Genomic DNA, 25,813 nt, shown 5'->3' on the forward strand with positions numbered 1-25,813 from the left:
TGAAAAAGAGCAATGACATTTTCCCATCCTTTTGAGTTTAGATGAGTTGTCGGCCTATTACCAGCATTGACTTCATTCACGCAAAGTTCACAAAATATCAACATCAGCTCATCATCCCAAATAGCTTTTTTTGCTAAGCTACTATCTCCCTCCACAAAATTTCGTGTCTTTACCATCTATTGTCATTGGTATAATTCAGTCAATGTGCTAGCATTCACCAAGAAGCATAGAGCAAATTTATAGTCTATAAGTTATATTAGACATCTCCCAATGCTAATATTTATCCAGCCACACCCAAAAAAAGCTGGCACCTTAAGCTTCAACTTAATGGAAAAAGGAAAAGAAAATAATAAATAAAGAAATAAATAAATAAAAAGAAAATCTACCAATCAAAACAACCAACAAACTAGTGAAGGCAAAGCTTCGCTTGTTTAGTTATAATTTTGTTGAGCAAGGAAGCTTAGATAATCTTTAGTTTGTGCTTATGATACGTCGCTCTGCTTATGCATCCAAAAAAATGGGTCAACCCAATTCAACCAACCCGATTTCCTGTTCTCCCTCCGATCTCTTTCGCACCGGTACTTCTCTCTTTCTCTTCTTTCTTTAATTCTAAATTTTGTTGGACTTGGATTCGGCTTTTGATTTCTTTTTTCCTTCGAATTTTTTTTTGTTTGTTTCAAACTTTTTTCACTGTTTGTTAGATTGTTAAATCTTAAGGATAGATTTGGTGTGAATGCAGTCTTCTTAAGGCAGTTAAATCTTAAAACCCTGTTCAAAATCAGGTCCAGTATGAGAAGTTAAAATTTCTGCAAAATCACTGACCGTAATTGAGAAAGAATTCTGTCTTGTTATCAGTATGTGCTGCATCTATGGTATATCTACATTTTTTTAGTTTAATTATCTGTTGAAAATGACATTTGAATTTTATCTTTATAGGAGGAATGGCGAAGAGGATTAAAAGCACTGAGGGTTGATACTGTAAGTAAATTAAAGAAGGCCCTCCCTGAGCAAGAAAAAGAGGTAGAAATTTCTGAACTGCTTGATACCTGAGGTCAATTGACTTGTTACATATGTATGATTATTATGGTGGAAAAGTCTGCAAAAGTGGTGATGCTCTCTTTTCATATTATAAATAGTCAGGAGACCATCAAACTTTGTGGATTTCTATTCCTATTCATTCTGCTATTGCTTGACAGGTATTATAGTAATAATGTGGCATGTTACTTAGATGTTTACACTTTGTCCCTTTTTCCTGGTTGGGCCCCTACTTACTTTCTCAAATTTACTGCTGCAGAGGAGAAACAAAAGAGTATAGATATAGAAAGCATATGTCAATTGTTGGATCTTGTTTTAGGATCCCAATTCCGTGCACAGGTTGACTATTTTATTGAGTATTTGAAGATGAGTTGTGACAATTATTGCATTTGACCTCTGGGATTGCATCTGTTTATACTTTATTTTCTTCATTTCCTTTATGATGTTGTTTATACAGGCACAACTTTATCTGTTATTTTGGGGGATGAGTTTATTTCAGTTTTAGCTTCTACGATTGTATAAATGTATATGGATATGTTAGAAAGTCTTTTAAGTCTGTTGTCAGATTGGGGAACATTGTTACAGATGGACTCTTCAAAAGTTTCTTCAGAAAATAGGATTGATCCTCTAATTTAAATGTTTAATCTTTTAGATCAAAAGGTGTAGAAATGAATCTAAAAACTCTATAAACTAGATTACAGAGTAAGTTGCCTGTTGTTATTGTGATGCTATAATTCTGAACTTACCCTTCTATCCTAACCTTAAAAAAAGAGGAAGAGAAAATATGCCTCATACCATGCTTGTTTTCTTAATGTAGATTCAGAGCGATTATAAGGTCATAAACTTGGATCAATGGATGGGCTTTTTTCGATTCTGCAATAAGGTACATCACAGTTTATCCTTGTTATGGAACTTTTTATTCTGCTCCCCATATTTAGATGCTCTACCATAAAAAATAGGGTCAGCAAATAATTCTTTGAATGTCATGTCAGGCTCAGACAGATATCACTTTAATTAAAAAAATAAGAATTTTTCCTGGAATAAACTTGTTGAATTATACTAAAATCTTTTAGATAACGTTCTTAGTTATATGAAGACATAATGTCAATTGGTAGTGTGTGGCAGAATCCCCTTGGCATACTTATAGACTAATATAAGAGAGAAGACCAAAGAGGGTTCCCTCTCATCCTGCAGGTTGTGGCTAAAATTAAATCCTTTATCATGAGAGTTTTATTTATCACTTTTTCGTTCTTTTCATTTCTTTCATCCATTTTTTGTAATTATTATTCATTTATTGATAAAAGTACATATATTTTGGGCTGAAACTGATTTCTAAACTGCTTGGTTTACTTTTTCTTGCAAACATGGAAATCAATACAGAGAATAACTCTCTTTGGCATAAAAATTGAGACAAAATAAATGGTAGGAAACTGTTGATCTTTACAGTTCAATGTTATAAATGACGGGTTGTTGCAAATTGCAGTTCAATTATACATGCATGCTTGTGAAATATTATTTTGTTAGTTCTTGGTTGGTTGTTTACTTGATTGAATCAATTTGAACTTTTAACAGCTTCCTAGAATAGCCCTAAATTTTGAAATATGATCAATGGTCTTTAGTGATATCAGATTATGAAAGAAAGCCAAAAAGTAAACTAAAACTAAGTTCGTATTGAATATTTTTGACTAGCTGAAAGAAGTTTAGTCTGAAGCCATTTTATTTTGCATTCAACATGTCAGCAACTGAATCAGCATCCATTCTTCTTGCTGCAAGTAGTGGGTAAATAGCTATCCATGTGTCCAATGCATGTGAGAGGCAGGACACGTTGTAACATGTACTGCCACCTTGCCCTACGTGTCTACCTCACAACTCAAATAGAATAAAATTCAGCCTATACAACTGCATGGGAGCACTTATGACTAAAAAGAAATGCATGACTTGGCCTATAGCTTAAGTTTAGGCTAAGCCTTTCTCTAGAATCTTGGGAACCTTAGAACCTTTCTATACAAGCTTTTGTTGTTTCGTTTGTTTAGTTGTGCTTTGTTTTATTTTTGATATTTTTAGTTTTTGAGGGTTTGAGACATGAATACAGCATTGCCTGAGATGTTACAATGTTCGGACTTGACAGTGCTCGAGAGGCAAAGGGCTCGCTTGAAATGGCAAGAGGAACAGTTTCAGCAACAACAATAACAGCAAAGCTATTTCAGTGAGTTAAGTTGTAGGGTGTTTTCGAGCCAAACCAACCACAGTTTAGCTGAGAGAGTGAGTATGAATTTGCATGTTTTTTTTGTTGTTGGCATGTTACTCGGTAATATGGATGGTATTATTACTAATTTGTTTTCTTATTTTATCAGGTCTCTTTCATTAGATAATAATGTTTTAATTATGTTGATTTATATAGGTTAGAAGGGAGAAAATCAGTGAAAGAATGAAGTATTTGCAAGATTTATACCAGGATGTAACAAAATCACAGGCAAAGCTGGTATGCTTGATGAGATCATCAATTATGTTCAATCTCTTTAACGGCAAGTAGAGGTAAAAAAAATAATGGAGAAAGAACATATGGATTTGTGTATGAACACAAAAATTCTTTTTCATTTCTACTAACTACTTAACTGCTTTAAGATTTTTGTCCTCCATGTGAGGACATATTTATTTGTTGTTATTTTCTTAGCTAAGAACAAGATGACAACAAGATGATAAGGAAAAACAGAAACTACTTTGATACAATTCAAACACATAAATAGAGTAGAAAAAGAAGGGCTTTGACTTACCAGATCAAAGTTGATAACAAGATTGATAGTATGAGTCGAAAAATAGAGCTTCTTTGAGTCTGCTGTGAGTGTCAATTGAAGAGCAGGGGTTGAAGAGCAGAAAACGAGCAAAGTTTTCTACAAATTGGGAAAGAAATTAATTTAATTTTCAAGGATAAAATGGTAAAATAATAAATAAAAGTAAGGGTGTTTTTGTCTGTTACAGTGCCAACAGCTCAGTTAATTCATCCACTGCTACTATTTTCTCTAGCTGAAAATCAGCTGATCAGTGTGGTTGAAAAGAAACCCCACTGCATTGACACTTGAAACCAAACAACACAGCCATGAGTTTGGCACCATCTTTTCCTTCAAAACGTGCCTCACTGCCTCAATCTAAATGAGCCCTAAGTATGGCCTGTATGAGTGGTTAGTCATGCCATTTGGCTTAACTAATGCTCCTAGCACATTCATGAGATTAATGAACCACATACTTAGACCTTTTTTAGGAAAATTTGTCGTCGTGTATTTTGATGACATACTGATTTATAGCAAAACTTTGAATGATCATGTTGGGCATGTTAAATTAGTATTGGATGTGTTAAGGCATGAACGACTCTTTGCTAATCTTGAAAAATGCACCTTTTGTATGGATAAGCTTGTTTTTTTGGGTTTTGTGATAAGTTCTACAAGAATCCATGTGGATGAGGAGAAGGTAAAGGCAATTAAAGAATGGCCTATCCCTAAAGCTGTTTCTGAGGTAAGGTCTTTCCTTGGGTTAGCCGGTTTCTACCGCAGGTTTGTTCGTAACTTTTCCACAATTGCTTTGCCTTTGACTGCACTTATTAAAAAGGATGTATCTTTTCATTGGACAGATAAGCAAGAATTAGCATTTAATGAACTTAAAGATAAATTGTGTAATGCTCCTATTCTTGTTTTACCTAATTTTGAAAAGACCTTTGAGATTGAATGTGATGCTTCTGGTGTAGGTATAGGGTTGTCCTCATGCAAGATAGTAAACCACTAGCCTACTTTAGTGAGAAACTTGGTAGAGCACATTTGAACTATTCGACCTATGATAAAGAGTTGTATGCCTTGGTAAGGGCATTAGAAGTTTGGCAACATTACCTTTTACCAAAGGAGTTTGTGATTCACACTGACCATGAATCACTTAAGCACTTAAAGGGACAAGGTAAGTTGAACAAGCGACATGCGAGGTGGGTCGAATTCATTGAATCTTTTCTTATGTTATAAGGTATAAGAAAGGTAAAGATAATATTGTGGCTGATGCTCTATCAAGGAGGTACACTTTACTTAGTACTTTGCATACTAAGTTATTAGGTTTTGAGTATCTCAAAGATTTATATGCCACTGATTCTGATTTTGCAAGCATTCATGACGCATGTGAACATGGTGCATTTCACAAATTTTATAAGCATTATGACTATCTTTTTCGAAATAATAGACTATGCTTACCAAAGTGATCAATGCTAGAATTGTTGGTTCGAGAGGCTCATAGTGGTAGTCTTATGAGTCATTTTGGAGTCACTAAGACTTATGATGTTTTACATGAGCATTTTTATTGGCCTAACATGCAAAAACTTGTTGAGAAAATTTGCTCTACTTGCATTACTTGTAAACAAGCTAAATCCACTGTGATGCCTCATGGTCTATATACTCCTCTTCCTGTTCCTAGTTCACCTTGGACTGACATTTTAATGGATTTTGTAATAGGTTTACCAAGGACAAAGCGTGGACGAGATAGCATCTTTGCGGTTGTGGATCAATTTTCTAAAATAGCTCATTTCATTCCATGCCATAAGACTGATGATGCAACCCATGTTGCCGATCTATTTTTCCGTCAAGTTGTGAGATTACATGGAATCCCAAGGACTATCGTTTCCGATAGAGATGCAAAATTTCATAGTCACTTTTGGAAGGTGTTATAGGGTAAGTTAGGTACTAAACTACTTTACTCTACTACATGCCACCCTCAAACTGATGGTCAAACCGAGGTGGTAAATCGAGTTTTGGGATCTTTGCTTAGAGCCATAATAGGTAAGAATGTTAAATCTTGTGAAGAATGGATACCCTATGTTGAGTTTGCTTATAATCGTTCTGTTCATTCTTCCACAGGTTTTACTCCTTTTGAGATTGTATATGGCTTTAATCCACTTACTGTTTTAGATTTGCTTCCTTTACCTTTGAATGAGATTGCTAATTTAGATGGTGAAAGGAAAGCTGATTTAGTGAAAGAGATCCATGAGAAGGCTCGTAAAGCCATTGAGAAAAAGAATGAGTCCAATGCACATCGAGCTAATAAAGGGCGAAAGCAAGTCTTGTTTGAACTTGGAGATTGGGTATGGGTACATATGAGGAATGAACGATTTCCTTCTAAGAGAAAGAATAAACTTGATGCACGAGGGGATGGACCATTCCAAGTACTCGAGAAAATAAATGACAATGCTTATCGCATTGATCTTCCTGGTGAGTATAGTGTTAGTGCTACTTTCAATGCTTTTGATCTTTCTCCTTTTGAATTTGATGTAGGTTCAGATTCGAGGAGGAATCTTCTTGAAGAAGGGGAGAATGATACGAGCCAAGGAGGTGACACTCAATGGGTTGTTTTTCCTAGTGGTCCAATCACTCAAAGCAAGGCACGACAATTAAAATCAAAGATGAATGCTTTTGTCCAAGACTTTGTTGCTACAAATTTAAGTCATCATGTTCGTGACGTTGACAAATACGGGAATGCAATTCACTGGACCAATCTTGGAATAGTGAAAGCCCATGAATTAGTGGATTAATCTTTTATGTATCTTATTATTATTATTTACTTAATTCTCATTGGTTGGGACACATCACTTATGAGTTAAGTAATTTTATTAGTTAGGTTATTATTTATTTATTTTCTTAGATAATTTTAAAGAGTGTTATTAGGATTCAATTACTCTTGTAATTTGCCTATAAATAGGCTTGCTTTCTACACATTGGGGGGAATAAAAAAAATAGAGTATTTGTTTTCTTCCAAATTTGTGTGAGACAAATTTTTTAGAGTAGAGTGATTCTTCTCTTGCTATTTAGTTTGGAGTTTGTTACTTTCGAGGGTATTTCGGAGTTACAAATATTTAAGTTTCTTTCCCGTTCGTTGGTGTTTCTAGGGGTTCTTCTTCTAGGGGTTTCGTAGGGAGTCGCTCAATCATTGGCGTTTTTGGTTACAAGTTAACCAAGGGTTCCATAGGGCAAATCTATCCTTTTTATTATTATTATTATTATTATTTAACTAATTTTATTTATTCTCGTTTTATTTCTAATCCGGGATTTCCGCATCACACACGGCCTAACAAACGGCCCAACACATGCTCGTGTGGCCCACACAACCCAAATGACCCAGACTATGTGGCCTACACAGTTTGGCATAGGGCCTGTCACACGGCTGTGTGGCATCGACAATCCCCTTTTCGGTATTGCACTGTTCGTTGTTTTTTAGGTTTTTTGTTATGCACATGATTTTCTTCCGATACAAATCCAACCACGTGGACTCCAAAACCTATAATAAGCATTTAAAATGCTTAAATTTGTAATGAAACCTAAAACTAAACCAATAATTCGGCAACAAACGCCAATCGATAAACCTTAGCATCACCAAACAACCACTAGCTCAATTTTTGATTACTTACCCAAACCAAACAGCAACTTCCAACAAAAATTAATTTGTCAAAGGAACATTTGTCTCAATATCCTCACCTAAAACAAATATTTCACAATAATTAGACCCACGCCACAAAAATTATCCAATTCAACCTTTCAAAACATTTCATAAAAATCTAGTAATAGAATATTTACGCCAGGATAAACGGAAGATTAACACCGCGAAGATAAGAATAACAAAAATGTAAAGAGAAACAAAGATAGTAGTAATAAGAAAAGGCACAAGAAAGAAGAAAGAAGGAAAATTGAAAAAGAACAAACGTGAAAAAATGGGACGGGAAAAGTTTAGGAAAAATTTTAGCATAAAACTCAAAAATAAATTTTAAAAGAAAAACCTACCCACTTCCCCATAACAACCCACTAAATCAAGTACAAATTCTATGCAATCTCCTCCACACAGGCGACACCACCCACTTGCACACGTAAGGATTTGAACACAAGACCAAAGGGTAAGTTGACACCTTACCACTAAATCAGCAGACTCATTCTATCATTAGTTGAATGAATAATATTTTAGCCCAAATTTCAAGGGTAGGGGTTTGGACAAAAATTAACAAAATTCTAGAAGAAAGGATTCAAACCCATAACCTCATACACGTAAACACAACATTTAACCAATAAACCAAATTAAATTGCTTTATAAATTCTAATAATTTAAAAACTTAAAAATTTTGGGGCGTTACACATCGCTAACATGGTGCTCCATGTCAATGATAGTTGCTGATATGGCTATATCAACTGCCATATCAACAACAAATAAAAAAATTCAAAAATTTTAAAAATAAAAATATTAAAAGGAATATTTAAAGTTTATAAAGTTTAAAAAAATTAAAAATTAATAAAAATAATTTAAAGTTAAGTCCAAAATGAATCTTAACATACGATTCTCAAGATTCAATGTGAATTTAGACAATCATATGTCCAATTTCATTCAAGATGATCTTTCTAAATTATATAAAGTTGAAAAAAGATTGAAATTTAATTTTATTTTAAAAAGTATATGTGTATCAATGTTTTAATTCTATTGGTACCTTTTAGAATGTATAAAAAATGAAAAATATATTTTATAAAATAAATAAATTTAAATAATTTAAATTTTATTAATCATGTGTGTAAAGCTTTTTTAAATGTATGAACATTTCCAATTATTTAAAACTTTCAGGCTATAAAATAATTTATATACCTTTTAGGCTACACATGAAATAAAACAATTGATACACTTTTCTATTTGGATATATGCATACATTAAAAAAATGTGTACATTAATAAAAATAAAATTATTTATTTATTTATTTTACGAAATATTTTTTAAATTTTTATACCTCATAAAAGGTACTAATTAAAAAATTGATACACATATCGATTTTTTTAAAAAAATTAATTTTTAATATTTTTAAACTTCATATAATTTAGAAAAATCATTTTGAATAAATTGGACATATTGTCTAAATTTACATTAAATCTGACAACTATTTATCTAGATTTAACTTTTAAATGGTTTCTTATTAATTTTTATTTTTTAAACTTTATTTAATATTTTTATAAATTTTAATAATTTTTACAAATTTCTTAAAAAAATATATATTTTTTTAATTTTTAAAAGAAATTAAGCTTTGAAACGAATGAATGCATGGTTCATTTCAATAAAAAATTCAATAATTTTTTTGGTGACGTGACAATTGACGAGATACAATCGCCATGTCAGGGCCGCTAATAACTATATCAGCGTTGAAGTAAATGAAATTGAAATTGAAATTAAAATACTATAACAAATTATGATAAAATATGGAATAATTTAAGACGTGATAAAAATATATGAAATAATTAAAACACGTGGTGTCATGAAAAATGACAAATACTTAACAAAAATACTCCTGACATGTTAAAATCTACATAAAAGTAACCATTAACATGTAAAATTTTATTTACATTTATAATACTTCCGACAAAAAAATAATGTAAATACAATATGAACGAATTTTTTATTATTATAAATTGAATAAGTATAACAAATTATGGAGTAGATAAGATAACTTACGACATAATATAAATACAAAAATTATTTTTTTTAAATAAATTATTGTGAAAAACTATATACAATATAATACAATAAGAATATAACATAAAATTCATTTTTATTTTTATTTGAACCACTATGACAAGCTATATAAAATAAAATATCATTCGGAAATAATATAAACACAACATGCTTGTCAAAATATACATACAATGCATATTTAATTTGTAAAAGTTTTAATAAATTTATGGGACTCTTAACCCATGAATATAGCACGAACATTAATATAATATGAATATATTAAAAATATGAAAAGAGAAAAACATGAACACAAACAACTAATATCGCAAAAAAAAAAAACATAAAATAAGATATAAATATCCGAATACATAAAACTTTACATAAAATTAATTATTAATGTGTACAAAATATTTAAGTTTATAATACTTAAGTAAATAAAAGAAATCATACAAATTATTTGATTGACTAAACTCCCAATACATATTTATGGCCAAATAATCCCTAATTTATTTGTTATTTTATTTCTTAAACATTTCTTTAAAATGACATAATTATGTAGTATAAACTCTCCCAGGTAATCACTTAAAAATGAGCAAATAAATTCAAAACAGTCCCTTAGATGAATAATTATGTCGACACATGGAATCCCATATAGGCTCTACAAAGATAAAATTCCAATGAGATAAGTGGAAGAAATACTTCATCATCTAATCTTTTTTATCTTTGGCTTTATCATTATCAACAAATAGATAGACCATAATTACTTCAGATAAACTTCTTAACAACCAAAGAAGTCATAGAGGATTAAGACTCTTCTTGACAAAATCTAATGCCTTAATCCACTAAGAATCTATCTTTGATTGTTTTATAGTTTCTTAAATAAGAATAATCTGCCAAGTAAACTGTTGTAATTTTACTGCTTTAAAAGATATAAGTTTGTACGTCAAAATTTTCAATCATCCATAAAAGTGCACAACTTATGTAGTAGAGATGTGTCAATACCTTAAACCACAATGCGTGGCACATTACAGGTTGTGCATCAACATACTTAAACAAATACGATTGCTCATGATTAGTTGCACCACTTAATATTTATATGAGATTTATACTTTAGTAAAAACTCTTTATAGTAAGTAACAATTGGCCAGTTATCCAAGAAAACAATACACTTTTTTCGTGGTTCTGTTTGTGTCTCTTCTCCAATAATTTGGAAACCCGTCTTCCCCGGTAGTGGTTTTATTATAAGACCTTTTTAGAAAATTCTTATCGCAAATTCCATCAGTCACGCAGAGAGAGCCATATGTCCTTTGCATCATATTTTGGGGCATTACTCTATATACTTTGATTCTTTATCTGGAGATGATATATTTGCTGAGATAATTCTATTGAAGCAAGTATTTTGAGGTAGTTATCCAAGTACTAACGATAGTGACTATTATGGTTAAAACTGCGAGAGACTCTGTTGTTTCTGTTATTTATTATATTTGAAGTTAGCAAATTTTTTTATTGGACAATTCGAGTATCCGTTTGAGTCCGAGGCAGATTAATAGAGGTTATAAATGATAAACTTGATTAGTGGTGCTAAAATGAATAGATAATGATATAGAACAAATTTCATATGTGACCTATTATGTATAATGAAGGTCATAGTATAAACAAATGAGTCAATAGACTCTAGAGAAAAGTTCAAATGATATGTCAAATGATTTGTTGATGAAAAATGAATGTGAGATTGAATGTAACAATGTCATAGTTACAAATTGGTATTGATAATTAGTATGTTTTGAGTTTGGCATGATATATGTAGTTGTATTGTTTAAGCTATGGTTATGATAGTAGATTGGTTTAATTATGGTTTGTGTATCCTTTATATGTAAAACGGTTGTGAAATTGAGATGTAATTGGGAATTTTCATAGATCGATGTTAGTTGTATGTGCACTACGTATTATTGTCATTGTTACCATATGTCAACTTTCCTTAAATCATAAATGTATCGTTGAGCCCTATTGCTCAACGTACGGTTTGTTTTCTCCATGCGCAGGTGCAGGTATTCTTCAGGAAATCAAGTAGTTCTAGCATCCAAGAAGCGGTTCACCGACTCAGCAAAGTCTATAAAGCACCCATTCAATTGTAAATGGCATGTAGCTAGGGTTTAAGCCAGTTTTGTATAAGAAAATGGTCAAATTTAGAACTTGGTTGCTGTAACACCCCTAACCCATATCTGTCGTCGGATTAGGGTCACGAGGTATTACCGAACTCAAATACAGATACGAACATTTATGCAAGTCATATTCATATATATATATATATATAAAGCATATATCTAATTAAAGATTAATCATACATTAATTCATATTACTAATACAAATCAATATCTTAGAAAATTTACTCGAATCCATACCATGAATATAATCACATTTTCAATTAACTAGACATGTCTCAAAGCTATTCAATATATACACATGCTTTACAAAAATATTACTCGAATCATATGCACAACAACATCTCAATAATATTCGAAGTACTTAACATAACTTAAATACTTTAGTTCATTGTTCCAAACATGCTTATACACGGCTTAAGGTCCAAAAGCAATTGCGGAATTAACCACTCCATAATATGATCAATCATCTTTCATAAAAAAAAATTTATTTCTCATTTAACCACAACTATATGAACCATCCAAACAAAATTTACGAACACTTAATGCCATTTATTCATTCCTCAAATAGGCTAACTATTACCATAAGTCGACCATACCTAATTCATGCACAATTCAACTAACTAATATTAGCCAAAAATCCATACATTAGCAACCATGACATATAAGCACATATACATAGTTTCAAGTTACCTATCTATAACCGAATTTGCAAGTACATCAAATTATATCACAAAAATGTACCTATTTTCTCACTATCATTTTATGCGCATATGACCATGACAACTTGAACCATATTTTACACTTATAACATCTAGTTTATACCTAATTCACATGCTTAAGATACATACACATAACCAAACCCATACCACATATTCGGTCATCACATCCAACCTCCAAAATAATTCATGCCATTTTTATCTTGAGTTGTACCTAAAATTCAATCATTCAAGTATATATTAAGCATAATTAACCATTACCTATCCAAATCAAACCTCCTTTTTTTGTCATTTAGATCCAAAATAAAACAATCAACCAAACCGTTATAGAACATGTCCATTTCTTACAATTAGCAACCGATTTTTTTTTTTTGCATAATTAAAATTCATCAAATACATATCTATCATTACTTCAATGTTAAGCTAAGTTATACAACTATCCACCATTCAAATTTGTTCCACATCTCATACTTTTAAAAATTAGCTAACTATCAAACCAACTATTTAACCTACTTACCATTTCTCCATCTCGAATTATAACCAACATTTCAAAACATATATACCAATCACTTACTTTCAAATTAGATTCAAATTCTAACTGTATATACACAAACTTTAACATTACATTCAAGCTATATAACTAATTATCTCACATATATATATACCATGAAATATACTTTCTTATTAAATTATTATCATAACCGAATACACATAAGTATTAAAATCAAGATTAAGCCATTTTCACAAGGCTAAATATAGACACACTTCATGACTACACAAAACAAATGCTAGCCTATACATGCCATATGTTCAAAGTTTCGAGCTTTCAAAATACTGATATAGAGATCGATAGTGTGATGGACTTCCTTGACGATCCCCGAGCTCGTAACTAGCTTCCAAAATCTATAAAACAATGAATGAACAAACACACAGTAAGCTTAAATAGCTTAGTAAGTTGTAAGCACATAGTTTTCAAAGAACACATATAAATTATACAAGTATGTTGAATTCTACTAATCTTGTACACATACATATATACTCATATTTATGTGATTAATTCATCTTTTCATGTTATACGTAATACTTACCTATACTTTCAACTTCGTATAACTCAAACATACCTGAATTGCTTAATTCAAACCCACATTCAGTTTTGCCATATAATTTCCCGTTATACCATTCGGATTCAAAAAAAAAGATACTCGGACGACTCAAAAAGCTCATACAATGCCAACATCCCAGACGTGGTCTTACATGATATCACATTTCAACATTCCTGTGGTTCGTAAGTCTTTAGGATGTCGTAAATCAATCAAATTAAACTCGTAATTAATCATCCGATGTTAAATACAATTCGACATTATAGTATACATTCATACATTTCGATTATACTATGTATAAAATAAATACATTAAATTTAACATCAATTATTTACTTACAAACTTACCTCGGACGAAGACAAGCGGATGGAATCGACTACTCGATCACTTTCGACTTTCCCCGTTCTAATTCTGTTTTCTTTTGTTCTTGATCTAGATGATTTCAAATTTAGCTATTTAATAACACATTTCATTCAATTTAAGCACATAATTTAGGAAATTTTCACTTTAGCCCCTAAAATTCACATTTTTCACAATTTAGTCCCTATTTCATAAAATCACAAAATACAAAAAATTCATCAAAACCATGCCTTAGCCGAATCTTCCTAGGGTCCCTAGCAACCCATTTATTTCATTTATTTCACATTTAAGCCCCTAAATTTTCTAATTTCACAAATAAATCCCTAATTTGGATTTTTATCAAAAATCACTTAATTAAACATGATAATCAAACATCAAAGATTTATTTTCCATCATCAAACAACAAAAACCACAAGCTATCATCAATGGAAAATCTCAAATTCATCATCAATACTAAAAATTAAAGCATGGACTAGCTAAAACATGAAGCAACAATCTCAAAAACGTAAAAATTATCAAAAACCGATTAACTAACATACCTTAATCAAAGATAGCAATGGTCGAACCCTAGCTTGCTTATTTTCTTTATTTTTCTTTCAAGTTTCGGCAATAAGGATGAATGAATCATCCATTAACATGTTTTATTTTATTTTATTACATATTACTTTACTTTTTACTATTTTAACCTTAAGTATTTAATTATAAACTTTATAATGGTTGTCCAAATTTTTCCATGCATAATTATAATGGCTAAATTACAACATAAGGGTCCACATAATAAAAGCCATAGCAATATAGCACTTTAACAATTAGCAAGTCACTTTTAATTTTACGCGATTAAGTCCTTTTAGCAAATCGAGCACACAAACAATAAAATTTTCACACGAAAATTTCACACATATTAATTCAAATGCTGTAGACACCAAAAATACTATTAATATATTTTTTTTGACTCATATTCGTGGTCCCAAAACCACAGTTCTGACTAGGGTCTAAACCGGGCTGTTACAGTTGCTTAATATTTTTTTGAATTAGCATTTTGGCCTATCTTGGCGTAATGTACGTTAAGTGAATTAGGGGATTGCGACGGTAGATGGTGGCACGACATGCCTACTAGGACCATCTGTCGAGATCGTATACGACCCTGATTTAATAAAACAATCTCTCTTTTCCTTAAACCAAGTCATATAACTATCCGAGGCTTGCAAGTGGCCTTGGTTGCTGAAGTTGTAACAACCTATTTTTCAGTGGTGTCGGAAACAGTGGGTCCATAAATATTATTATTTAATATTTACGAGTCAAATATAGTAATACATTGAATTGTGATTTGATAGATTTGTCAATTTAACAATTAATAAACTACAAGTGGTTCAAACCTAAAGTCAGTGGTTTTGGAAAATGATGTATTGGGACCACGTTTTCATTTTTATATATGTATATTTAATTTTGGTTCGAAAATTTTAGTGATTGGAGGGTTAATTACAATATAAGAACTAAATCGTAAAAAACCATAAAAAGTAATCATTTTTTATTTTTTAGTTAAATTTATCAATTAATAATTATTTAAGGTTTAAAGTAGCAAATTGCCACCTTTTAAATGTCTTGTACTGTTAGTGTTTGATTTCTTTCATTATTTTATGTTAATTATATTAAAATGATATTAGTAAATGTTAAAATAAGATAACATTACTATCATCATATTCATTTGTTCTCTCCACTGAAAAAAAAACATAAAACACCATTTTTGAATGCGTTGAGGTTCGGTCAAGCTTGTGTTTATGCATGTAAGTGAATTCTAAACCTATTTTTCGTAAGTTTTATGTTTTTGAGATCATTGTAGCTTAATCTAACTAACTCGAGTGTTAATTTTCAAAACTATTAAAATTTCTAAATGTTATCATTGATGAATGTTTGATGAAATTGGTATTATTTGGTTAGATTTGATGTTTAGATATGAAAAAGGATTAATTTGTAAACTAAAAGTTATTAATTTTGTGTATAGGGATTAAAATGAAAATATTCCAAAATTGGTAAGAAATTTATGTAATTATTGAATTTAGAGGGATGTATAGGGATGGAATTGAAATTGAATTGTAAAACGAACCTTGAATTTGAAAGATATAGCTATTTTTATTTTAGGGACTAAATTGAATAAAATGAGAAACTTTAGGAAAATTGTGTAAAGTGAAATTAAATTGTTATATGCATATAATAAGATGTTATAAGGTTGTTGGAATTGATAAATTGTAATAATTTATTATAGATTTGGTATTAAATTAATCGGAAGTTAATCGAGAAATAGAAGAAATTTCAAATTAGTTCATGACACTCTATGGTTGTCATTTTCCAGGTAAGTTCATATGGAACTTACTGTATTTTCTTATTATAGTTGAATTTTGTGTTTGTATATATATTAATTATATATATAATTATAAATTTAATTACTTTTGGCATCAAATGAATTAAGTCATAAAATATGAAATACTTGATAAATATGAAAAGAGATATGACATTGAATGAATGTGGGAATGGTATGTAGTTGGATAGCATGTATATGATGATGCTGCAAGTTTAAAATGAAAAGAGAATTGTTATTCGAAATAAGAAATGTATGTATACTGTTACAAGATTTTTGAAATGATACGGAATTTGTAAAATTGAAATAGCGAAATAGCTTCATTTTATTCAATTTAGTCCCTAAAATCGAAATTGGTAAATAGTTTAGATACGAATGGAATGTGATTAGGGTTCTAAAAAGGAAAAATAGGAATCGTGATTGGAGATTTATTCGATGGTTGAGCTCCAACATAAATTTTGGATTCTTGACAGCTTGGGTGAGTAGCATCGAATTATTATATAGTGGTCGATAATGGTTGAGATCCAATAATAATTGTGTGTTCTCAACAGCTTAAGTGAGCAGCATCAGATCATTATACTTTAGCGATGGTTGAGATCGAACATGTGTTACAGATACTCGACAGCTTGAGTGAACAGCATCGCATTATACTTTATCGATGACTGAGATCTAGCACGTGTTGCGAGTTTTCGATAGCTTGAGTGAGTAGCATTGAATAAAGTTTGCTTAAATAAATCAACTCTACAACTTGTGGAAGCAAGGTAGTCTCATGTATTTGATGATAAGTTACTATAGTTCCCAGAATGAAAATGTTAATTAAATGGAAATGTAATAATTGGAAGGATTGAATATAAAACTTACTGTTATGTTACAATAATGAGTATGATTTTAATGTGGATTTCATTGATATGTTTACATATCTAACAAGGTCGAATGGTATGATATTAAATAGTATGGTTATATATGTATATGAATTTAAATACCATGATCTTGCAATGTGAGATACTAACTTACTGGTTGTCTTATGGAATTGTATATTAAGTAAGGATGCTAAGGATATGACATGACGTGCCTTTTTTTTCAACACTTAAATTGCTATAACGATGAGGTATGTTAAGTTAATTTTCATATAAACTTACTAAGCTTAACTGAAGCTTACTCTGTTTCATTTTCCTATTTCTTGTAGTTATCGTTTTGCGAAACTTGGCAATTGGATCAACTTGAAGATTACACTATCCAACCACCTTTTGATAGAATTTGAAAACATTTTATTTTGGTTATGTGGCATGTAATAAAGGTCAAATTATGTATATGTGCTTTGCAATAACAAGTGTTTATAGTATTTATAAAGTATGTTTGGATGATGGCATTTTAATATGTTTGATTGTGGTTTGAATTAGTAATCTTGACTGTGGTATTTGAGTTTGGTATGTGACGAAATGAGATAAGTATTTGGTAAGTTGGATTATGTTATGGAACAATTGGATAAATGAGATTTTGGTTGAAGCATAAGGCATAATAGTTTGATGTGGAAGTTATAAATATGCTATATGTATTGGTTCTTTTGGTGCATTTGGAACAAGTATAAGAACTGATTGTTGCATGTATGAATTGATTGTTGCATGTATATGGCTTAGGTAAGAAGTGATTGTTGTATGTATAAAGCCTAGGTAAAAGTTTGCGTTAGATAACTCGATTCAAAAAGCTTATTTTTTGTGCAAATGAGCTAACACGTGGCCATGTGTCACACAAGGCAAGTGACATGACCGTGTGCTTTGTATGATTAGGGAGGTTTTGGGTCTTAGCCTCTCACACGACCTAGCTACACGATTGTGTGAATGTTTTCAAGATTTTACATTTAGGTCCACACGACATCCATTTGTTACACGGCCTAGCGACATGGTCGTGTGACTCTATTTTGTACAGTTTTAGTTTGTGACACGGTTTGGATACACGGCATTGTGATCTAGCACTACACGACCTCAGTCTGTCACACGGCCTGGCCATACGACTGTGTGACCCTGATTTATGATTTTTCCTAGTTGTTTATAAGGCTGTAATTTAGTCATTATTTGTACTCGGGTAAACATTAGAGCTTTCATAAGCTTGATTAAGACTCTGAATTTTATGTAATTCGTAATAAATATGATTCATGACTTGTATTTGTAGATTTATTAATTGTTATTGATGTTAAATGTATGTGATTGATCCTGTTAACTGTTGTAGCATCAATCCGTCGCTGGAACAGGGTTACGAAGCTTTACCGCACAAACAAAATAGTAAACCATTCAATTCATATATCAATGCAATACATATTCTAATTTCATTCAAATACATTCATAACTTCCTTTAATCGATCCCTCGAGGCCCTAAAAATACAATAGAAACAATCTGAGACTAAATTGGAAACATTTAGAAAGTTTAGGAAAAAGTTAGAAAAAATTTACACTGCAGGTGTCACACAGCCGTGTGACCAGGCCATGTAACATTCGAAATAGCAACCATTAACAACCTGTAGGGGACACACAGACGTATGACACACAGCTAAGACACACACCCATGTCTTAGGCCATGTGGATAAGAAATTGGACCAAAATTAATCCTTTTCTTTCACCCAATTTCAAAAAGTACCAACACACCAGATAAACCTATGACCAAGGCCCCAAAACATGCCAAAATATGCATAATAAGACCATTTCAATATACCATAAGTCCATTCAACCAATATGCCATTTAGGCACCTTAATCACAAAAAAAGCATCCATACTTACATTTGCATCAAAATGATCATGTTTCATCCAAACAACATTAACTAAATTCCATATCAACACATAACCTAATTGACCATATTTCAACCATGCCAACACATACCACTTTGGCCATTTAACCCATGCATCAATTAGGCAAAAAAAAAACACCAACCATCAAGGCATCAAATGCCAAAAGCACACCAACCATATTACCATATTTACAAGCCAAACATGACAACTAGTTCATTAAACAGAAGTCCACCTATACATGCCATTATAACCTTGATCAAGACATCAAAAACTACCAATATAATCACTAGATAGTGTGATAGATCTCTGACAAACTTCCAACCCGACCGAGCTTCCGATAATTTGTAAAGTAAAGGAAAATAACCACATAAGCAATGAATGCTTAGTAAGCTCGTATGAATATTAAACATAACATTTCATCATATATATGAAATTTATACGATAAGTGTAAAGCTTTACCAAAGTCACAAGATTTATCAAACTATAAAACTATCAACTCACATATACTTTCTATTCATGACATAATACGATCTTATAAGTTGTACTACATAATAATCAATCTTTTCTTAAAATGATAAATCATTCCACTTACTTTCCGTTCCATTTACTTAGCATAAGCTTAATTACATTATTGATTCATGAATTAGTATGATTATTCATGACATAGGTAAATTCACCTTTAGCATAAATAAATTTCTCACCTATAAGTCATTTAATTCATCAGTCTTTTTATTTTATCACATTACATTTCAATTGTGAACTTACCATTTTATTACCATGCAAAGACAAAAGATAAACAAAGCTTCCTAGGTCATCGATGGTGAGGTTTGGCCAAGAAGAAGATAAAAAAGAGAAAAATAAAGCTTTTATTTCAATTTGTTTCTTTAATTTTGAATAATTTACAAAATTGCCATTAAAATTATTTTCTTTTAATTTTTCTTTGGTTATTAATAACCATTACCGTCCACTATTCAAAATAGGGATTAATTTCCCTATGGGTCTTCCCACATTTACTACTTAGGCCATTCAATCACCTAAATGCTATATTTAGCATATTTTATACTTTTTTATAATTTAATCCTTTCTCCTTAATTAACTATCTAAACGTTAAATTTTCTCATTCAAATTTTAATACGGATTTAATAACTCTATAAATATTCTAAAAATAATAATTATGAGTTGACACGACAAAAATTTATGGTCCCGAAACCACTGTTCCGTCACCATTAAAAATCGGGTTGTTACAGGGTGTTACAAAACCTATACCATTGACTAACGCCGATCATTCCGCACAACAATTCAGTTTTGATGTTTCCATCTCCAATCCATGGTTTGTTTGTTTCTCTTGGTCACTCTATGCATATCATTCATGTTCATTGGATCAACTAGGAGCATCTACTCAAACCCAAACTGACGCATAGCACAATTAGGGTGATGCCACTTAACAACTTGCAAGTTAAGTAATGGCATACTACCATGCCACACTTTACTTCCAGCATAAACCCACGCTAGAGTAATCCAAACAACCTCTTCATTTGCATATGGCGTCCAACGGAATTGTAAACTAAAAACTTTTTTAAGACCCAAACCACATAAAATATAATTTCTAACCATAACATAACACATTCCAAACATTCTGTATTTGCCTTGTCTTCTGAATCAAGTTCTAATTCAATCTTGTATGCGACCACCTCTTTACCTCGATTCTTATGGCCATGCGGAAAATCCAACCACTACAGCAACATTTTAAATATATTACACAAAGTGTATAAACAAATACAAAATTGATAATTTCAAAACATATTTAAACAGTTAAATACTAACCATAACGCAAGTGGGAATCGATAAACAATAGGACTCAATGGTATTAAGAAAGGCATTCTAATATATGCCCCAAGTCTGCAAAATATAACACAACCGCCCACTTCTTAATAAAAAGTTCTCATTCTTAAGCACATCTCTCGATATAAACTGTGTCAGTACAACAAATCCCTAGCTATATCCTCCTACAGCAAATAAATCCTGTAGTAAAATCAGATAATGGCAGAGAACTCGATTGCCAAATTTATCTGGCATCAATATGGTTCTAATGAGCCTCAATATTAATGCTTAGGCGGCATGTTACACGTCTATATTAGCCACAACCTTTAGGGAACTGCTCCAACCATGTATGTAAGATGAACAACCCTGAGATCTTGTCGTCCGGAGGAACTACTCCAAGGTAATCGTTGCACACATTAGTCAAGGGCGGTCCAGTATCCCTTGCTATGGTCAATCCATCAATGGGTAACCTGAGAATGAAATAAACATCTTGGAGGTTGATAGTACACTACCCTAATGGTAGGCGAAAAGTATGCGTCTCTAGTCACCACCGTTTGGTCAAAGCAGCAGTCAACTCTGAGGAAATTGTGCACGCCAAGACATACCTGAATTGGCAACGTTCATGCATTCAAAAATTAATTTATTTAGCATTTTCTATAAAATAATTATTTATTTAACATAATAACAATAAACCTTAACCTAAAATTTCTATAACTAAAAAACTTAAATAACAATAAACATATCATTTAATAAAAACAATAAATTATCTAACATAAAAATACATTACCTTAAATTAAAATTTAAACATGAAAATTTATATAGCAATAAATATGGAAAATTGCTATAGCGTGATGATGATTTATTTCTCATATTATTTTCGTAAAACTAAATCCATATTATTCATGTAAATAATATTTTTAGTATTATTGTAGAAAAAAAGGAGTAGATATTATTGCCGGCCTTGTGTGTGCCGATAAATCTAGTGATGTAGCCTGAGTAGGGGCGGACATCTTTCACCATCCTTTATCTTATTTTTAAGCAATAAAAAAGACAATGCTCATCAACAATGGAAATAGTAATAATCAATGTCTTCATTAATTGTAGGAGCAGACAATTTTCTTTTTAATCAAATAAAAACTCTGTTAGTAAACAGTAACACCTGAGAAATTATATTAAATCAAGATGAATAATTAATTGGCTTTCTTTTGTAATCATTATTTCTTTAGTGCCTTAAAATTTCAGCTTATTCGCTTTAGACATTAAAATGTTTTGTTGAATCGGATAAGTTGGAATTCGAGTAAAAGCATAAAGAGATAAGTGAACGAAAGTGACTGGAGGCTTGCACTTTATTGTCTATGGAAAAAATCTAGTCAACTCATAAATTATATACCATATCATATCCATTTTAATTAAATAGTTTGAATTTGTAAATTCTGGAAAAATGAATTCCATAGAGGCAATTTCTCTGTTTGCAAGGGGAGAAAGTTACAAAGAGACTAGTTTTATGATTATTTACAGTAATAGTTGTTAGAATTGAAGAGGTAACTTGGTACTCACGTTAACTCTCTTAAATTATATCTTCCATCCAAGTGATGCTACGAAAACGACTTCAATGAATTATCAATCCCTGTTAACAGTCAAACAACTCAAATTAAGAGTGATTTCTTTTTTAATGGAGTGTTGAAATGTAGTACATTAAATTTCATGATCAAACCTAGGCACCCATTTTATTATTCATATAATATAAAAATATTTTATTATTTATACAATAAAATATGTTTATTGGTGACTTCTAGATACAATCGCACAAATAAACAAAATTATCTAACCACCACAGAGGAACCACCCCTTTCCTTGGCTTAAAACTCACATTTTATTCCCTCTTACACCTTCTTAAAATTGCACCTTATAATACTCATATGTAAACCTTTTTTTAATATTCTTTTGTTTTATATAAATTTTTATGTCTTCATTTTTTTTAATAAATGAAATTACTTGATAATTTTCTTTTATTTCTATCCAATATTTTAAAAACATAGTTAAAATCAAAACTCAAACCCCTCTCTCATGGAATACGTAATCGTTTACTTTGAATCAGACGCGCATTCCATTGCGCGTGCACAAACAAGTTTCTTCTCCGTTTTATACCCCTGCCACATAACAACATACCGTATTTTTTCCTTTGTTTTTTGCTCTCTTTTCTTAGCCTTTGTGTGTTAGTGCTAAACTTTTTCTTTTTCTGCCTAAAAACTTTGCTTTGCTTTTGAGCAACACGAAAATCATTAAAAATCAGTCACAGCTAAATCTCACTACTGTTTCATAAAACTCATGAGCAGCAACAAAATCAACGCTCCAACTGCTGCTGTCTACATCAATTCAATACCAGATGAATCGAAAAGATCATAGCCTTTTATTTCTTCCACTTTTCAGGCTCAACCATGGCAATGGCAACGACAAATCACTTCTTTTCTTTCTCTGTTTCGCCCTCTCCTTCTCCTTGTCAACAGCGCAAAGCCAAACGCCCGCAGGTCCGCCGCCACCACCGTCCTATCCCAACTCCTCGGGACCGGCTGGAAACCAATTCAATCCATCGATGGCGATCGTCATGGTGGTTTTGGTGACGGCGTTCTTCGTCATGGGATTTTTTTCGGTTTACGTCAGGCAGTGCACCGAAAGGAGGACGCGAGGCGGGAACTGGGACGCCGCCATGAATTTTGGGCGGCGGTCAAGGAGGTCGATTCGTGGTCTGGATTCGTCGGTGATCGAATCATTCCCGACGTTTCTTTACTCGACTGTCAAAGGACTGAAGATCGGAAAAGACACGCTTGAGTGCGCCGTTTGCTTAAACGAGTTTGAAGACGACGAAACGCTGCGTATGATTCCTATATGTAACCACGTGTTTCATCCCGATTGCATCGATGCTTGGCTCTCTTCTCATTCCACGTGCCCCGTTTGCCGTGCCAATTTGGCTCCAATGCCCGGCGACACGACCACCTGCGCCACCGCCCAAATAAACGATTCGGACTCCGAGACCGAAAACAATAACACAAGCGATGAAACCGGTCATCTTGATGTGGTTAATAGGGCAAGGGACATAGAATCGCCGGAGGTGAATTTGATAAACTCAAACACGGCAAATAATCAGAACAGGCAGCAAAGGTCACTGTCGACGGGGTGGATGTTGACCCGGTTGTTTCCCCGGTCTCACTCGACGGGTCACTCGTTGGTGCAGCCGGGCGAGAATTGTGAGCGGTTTACGCTAAGGTTGCCAGAGGATGTACGGACCCAATTGATGAACTCGAGTTTGAGCCGTACTAAAAGTTGCGTGGCGTTCCCCAGAGCGAGGAGTTCGAAGAGGGGTTATAGGAGTAGGAGTTTAGGGAGGAATTATTATAACTACGAGAGGTTCGACAGGCCGGATCGGTGGGGGTTCACTATGACTCCGCCGTTTTTTTCTAGGATCGGATCGGTTAAATCACCGAAACCGGCGGTTTGTGGTGGCGATGAGGGGTCGGCTACTCCGCCGAAGGGTTTATATAAATCCACTAAATCGCCGTTTGATCGTTTGTTCATCGGAGGGGAGGAGAACGTAGGTGAACAATCTTCGGACAGGCTACGGTCTGAAAGTCAAGTATAATAGTTGGTGGTTCATTGGGCTTTTCTTCTTTTGTTTTGAGGTTTGAGAATTGAATTTATGTGTACATTGGGTTTTCTTTTTACTTTATTCTTTTTTATATATATATTTATTTTAAGAAATTCAATTTAATGCATTTATAAATTATAAAAAAATCAAATCAAATAATTTCTTAAAAGAGATGATATCCACTTCATACTTTGTATTTTTTAAAGAGTTAAAGAGGATTTATATTCAATATAGTAAGAGTATGTGTAAAATAGATTTCTTCTTTAATTTTTTTTATAATACATGAAATTATACATTCAACTTATCAAATATTAATTCAAAATAAAAAAATTATTTTTTAAGCATAAGGTAATCTTTGATTTATATTTTGGTGGTGTGACTTAAGTTAGACAAAACTTTAAATATAGTGTAGATTTTAATTTTTCTTTCTAGGCATAGCTCAAAGGCCTTTTCGTTTTCTTTTTTTCCTTTTCGAAGTTGTTAAAATTTAAAACTGTATTTGGATAATGAATTTTAAAATTTTAACATTAGCATTTTAAAATTTATAAATTTAAAAGGTTAGGATTTGCAATTGCTTTGTTTCGATAACTGATTGATTTAAAAAAAAAATAGGATACTTTAATTTTATAAATTAAAAAATAATGATAAAAGAAGATTACTTTTATTAAAAATAAATAATATAAAGTATTCAAGATATATTTATATTTATCAAAATTTATAAATAGTTTTAATAAAATAAAAACTAAAAAATATTATAATTAAATAAAAATAATTTTTGAAGTTTAAGTTACGTGTATTAAATCAAATGAGGAATTTGAACTCCATGTGTTGGCCTGATGGTCAAAGTGTTCATCGCCCCAAGTATGGCTTGGGTTTAAGTCACGTTAATCGCATTGCTATTAGGGTTTTGTCATCCTCTTGTAATTCACCAAACAAAATCAAATGAGGAATTTTGAAAAACTACCTATTCAGGTGTAATTTGAAAATGGCATTTGAGTTATTAAAATTCTCCCTTGAGGTTATCCAGAAATTTTGAAATTCTCTGATATATTTAAAAACCTCGATACAAATGAAATTCCTCACCCAAACACACCTTAGGTTAAGTAGTCATTTTGGTTGAAATACTAAATACAATGAGCTTTCCATGAAAGTCACCCACTATAACAACATTTCGCTATAACAGTCAATATTCTAGTAGAATCAAATTTTTTATGTTTTATTTTAACCCTTAATAACAAATTTTCACTTATAACAAAACTAGTCATAGTTATGAAGTACATTCTTTATTAAATTAGTTATTTATAATAATATACCGTCTAAAATTTTAAGTAAAATTAT

General features: G+C 31.7%; 2 protein-coding genes across 2 annotated transcripts; both read left to right on the top strand.

Moving 5' to 3' along the window:
* Positions 1 to 381: 381 nt before the first annotated feature.
* LOC107910241 (DCN1-like protein 1) lies at positions 382 to 3,808 on the top strand. Its single transcript, XM_016838027.2, has 7 exons — positions 382 to 578; positions 937 to 1,019; positions 1,135 to 1,196; positions 1,295 to 1,401; positions 1,853 to 1,918; positions 3,128 to 3,297; positions 3,437 to 3,808. Exons 1-6 carry the CDS (start codon positions 504 to 506, stop codon positions 3,158 to 3,160), a joined length of 426 nt encoding a protein of 141 aa, XP_016693516.1. The 5' UTR covers positions 382 to 503; the 3' UTR covers positions 3,161 to 3,297; positions 3,437 to 3,808.
* A 19,171-nt stretch (positions 3,809 to 22,979) lies between these two features.
* LOC107910242 (RING-H2 finger protein ATL11) lies at positions 22,980 to 24,588 on the top strand. Its single transcript, XM_016838029.2, has one exon. The coding sequence runs from the start codon at positions 23,219 to 23,221 to the stop codon at positions 24,467 to 24,469; it is 1,251 nt and encodes a 416-aa protein (XP_016693518.2). The 5' UTR covers positions 22,980 to 23,218; the 3' UTR covers positions 24,470 to 24,588.
* The last annotated feature ends 1,225 nt before the right edge of the window (positions 24,589 to 25,813 follow it).

The sequence above is a fragment of the Gossypium hirsutum genome, chromosome D02 (assembly GCF_007990345.1).
Source record: "Gossypium hirsutum isolate 1008001.06 chromosome D02, Gossypium_hirsutum_v2.1, whole genome shotgun sequence".
NCBI classification, from domain to species: Eukaryota; Viridiplantae; Streptophyta; class Magnoliopsida; order Malvales; family Malvaceae; genus Gossypium; species Gossypium hirsutum.

What these genes read in the sequence shown, in the direction of transcription:
- LOC107910241 (XM_016838027.2), top strand. Translation starts at nt 504, where the DNA reads ATGCATCCAAAAAAATGGGTCAACCCAATTCAACCAACCCGATTTCCT. An exon ending in CTCCCTGAGCAAGAAAAAGA is followed by an intron (nt 1,020 to 1,134) that starts GGTAGAAATTTC and finishes CATATTATAAAT; the next exon opens with AGTCAGGAGACCATCAAACT. An exon ending in TTTTTCGATTCTGCAATAAG is followed by an intron (nt 1,919 to 3,127) that starts GTACATCACAGT and finishes ACATGAATACAG; the next exon opens with CATTGCCTGAGATGTTACAA.
- LOC107910242 (XM_016838029.2), top strand. Translation starts at nt 23,219, where the DNA reads ATGAATCGAAAAGATCATAGCCTTTTATTTCTTCCACTTTTCAGGCTC.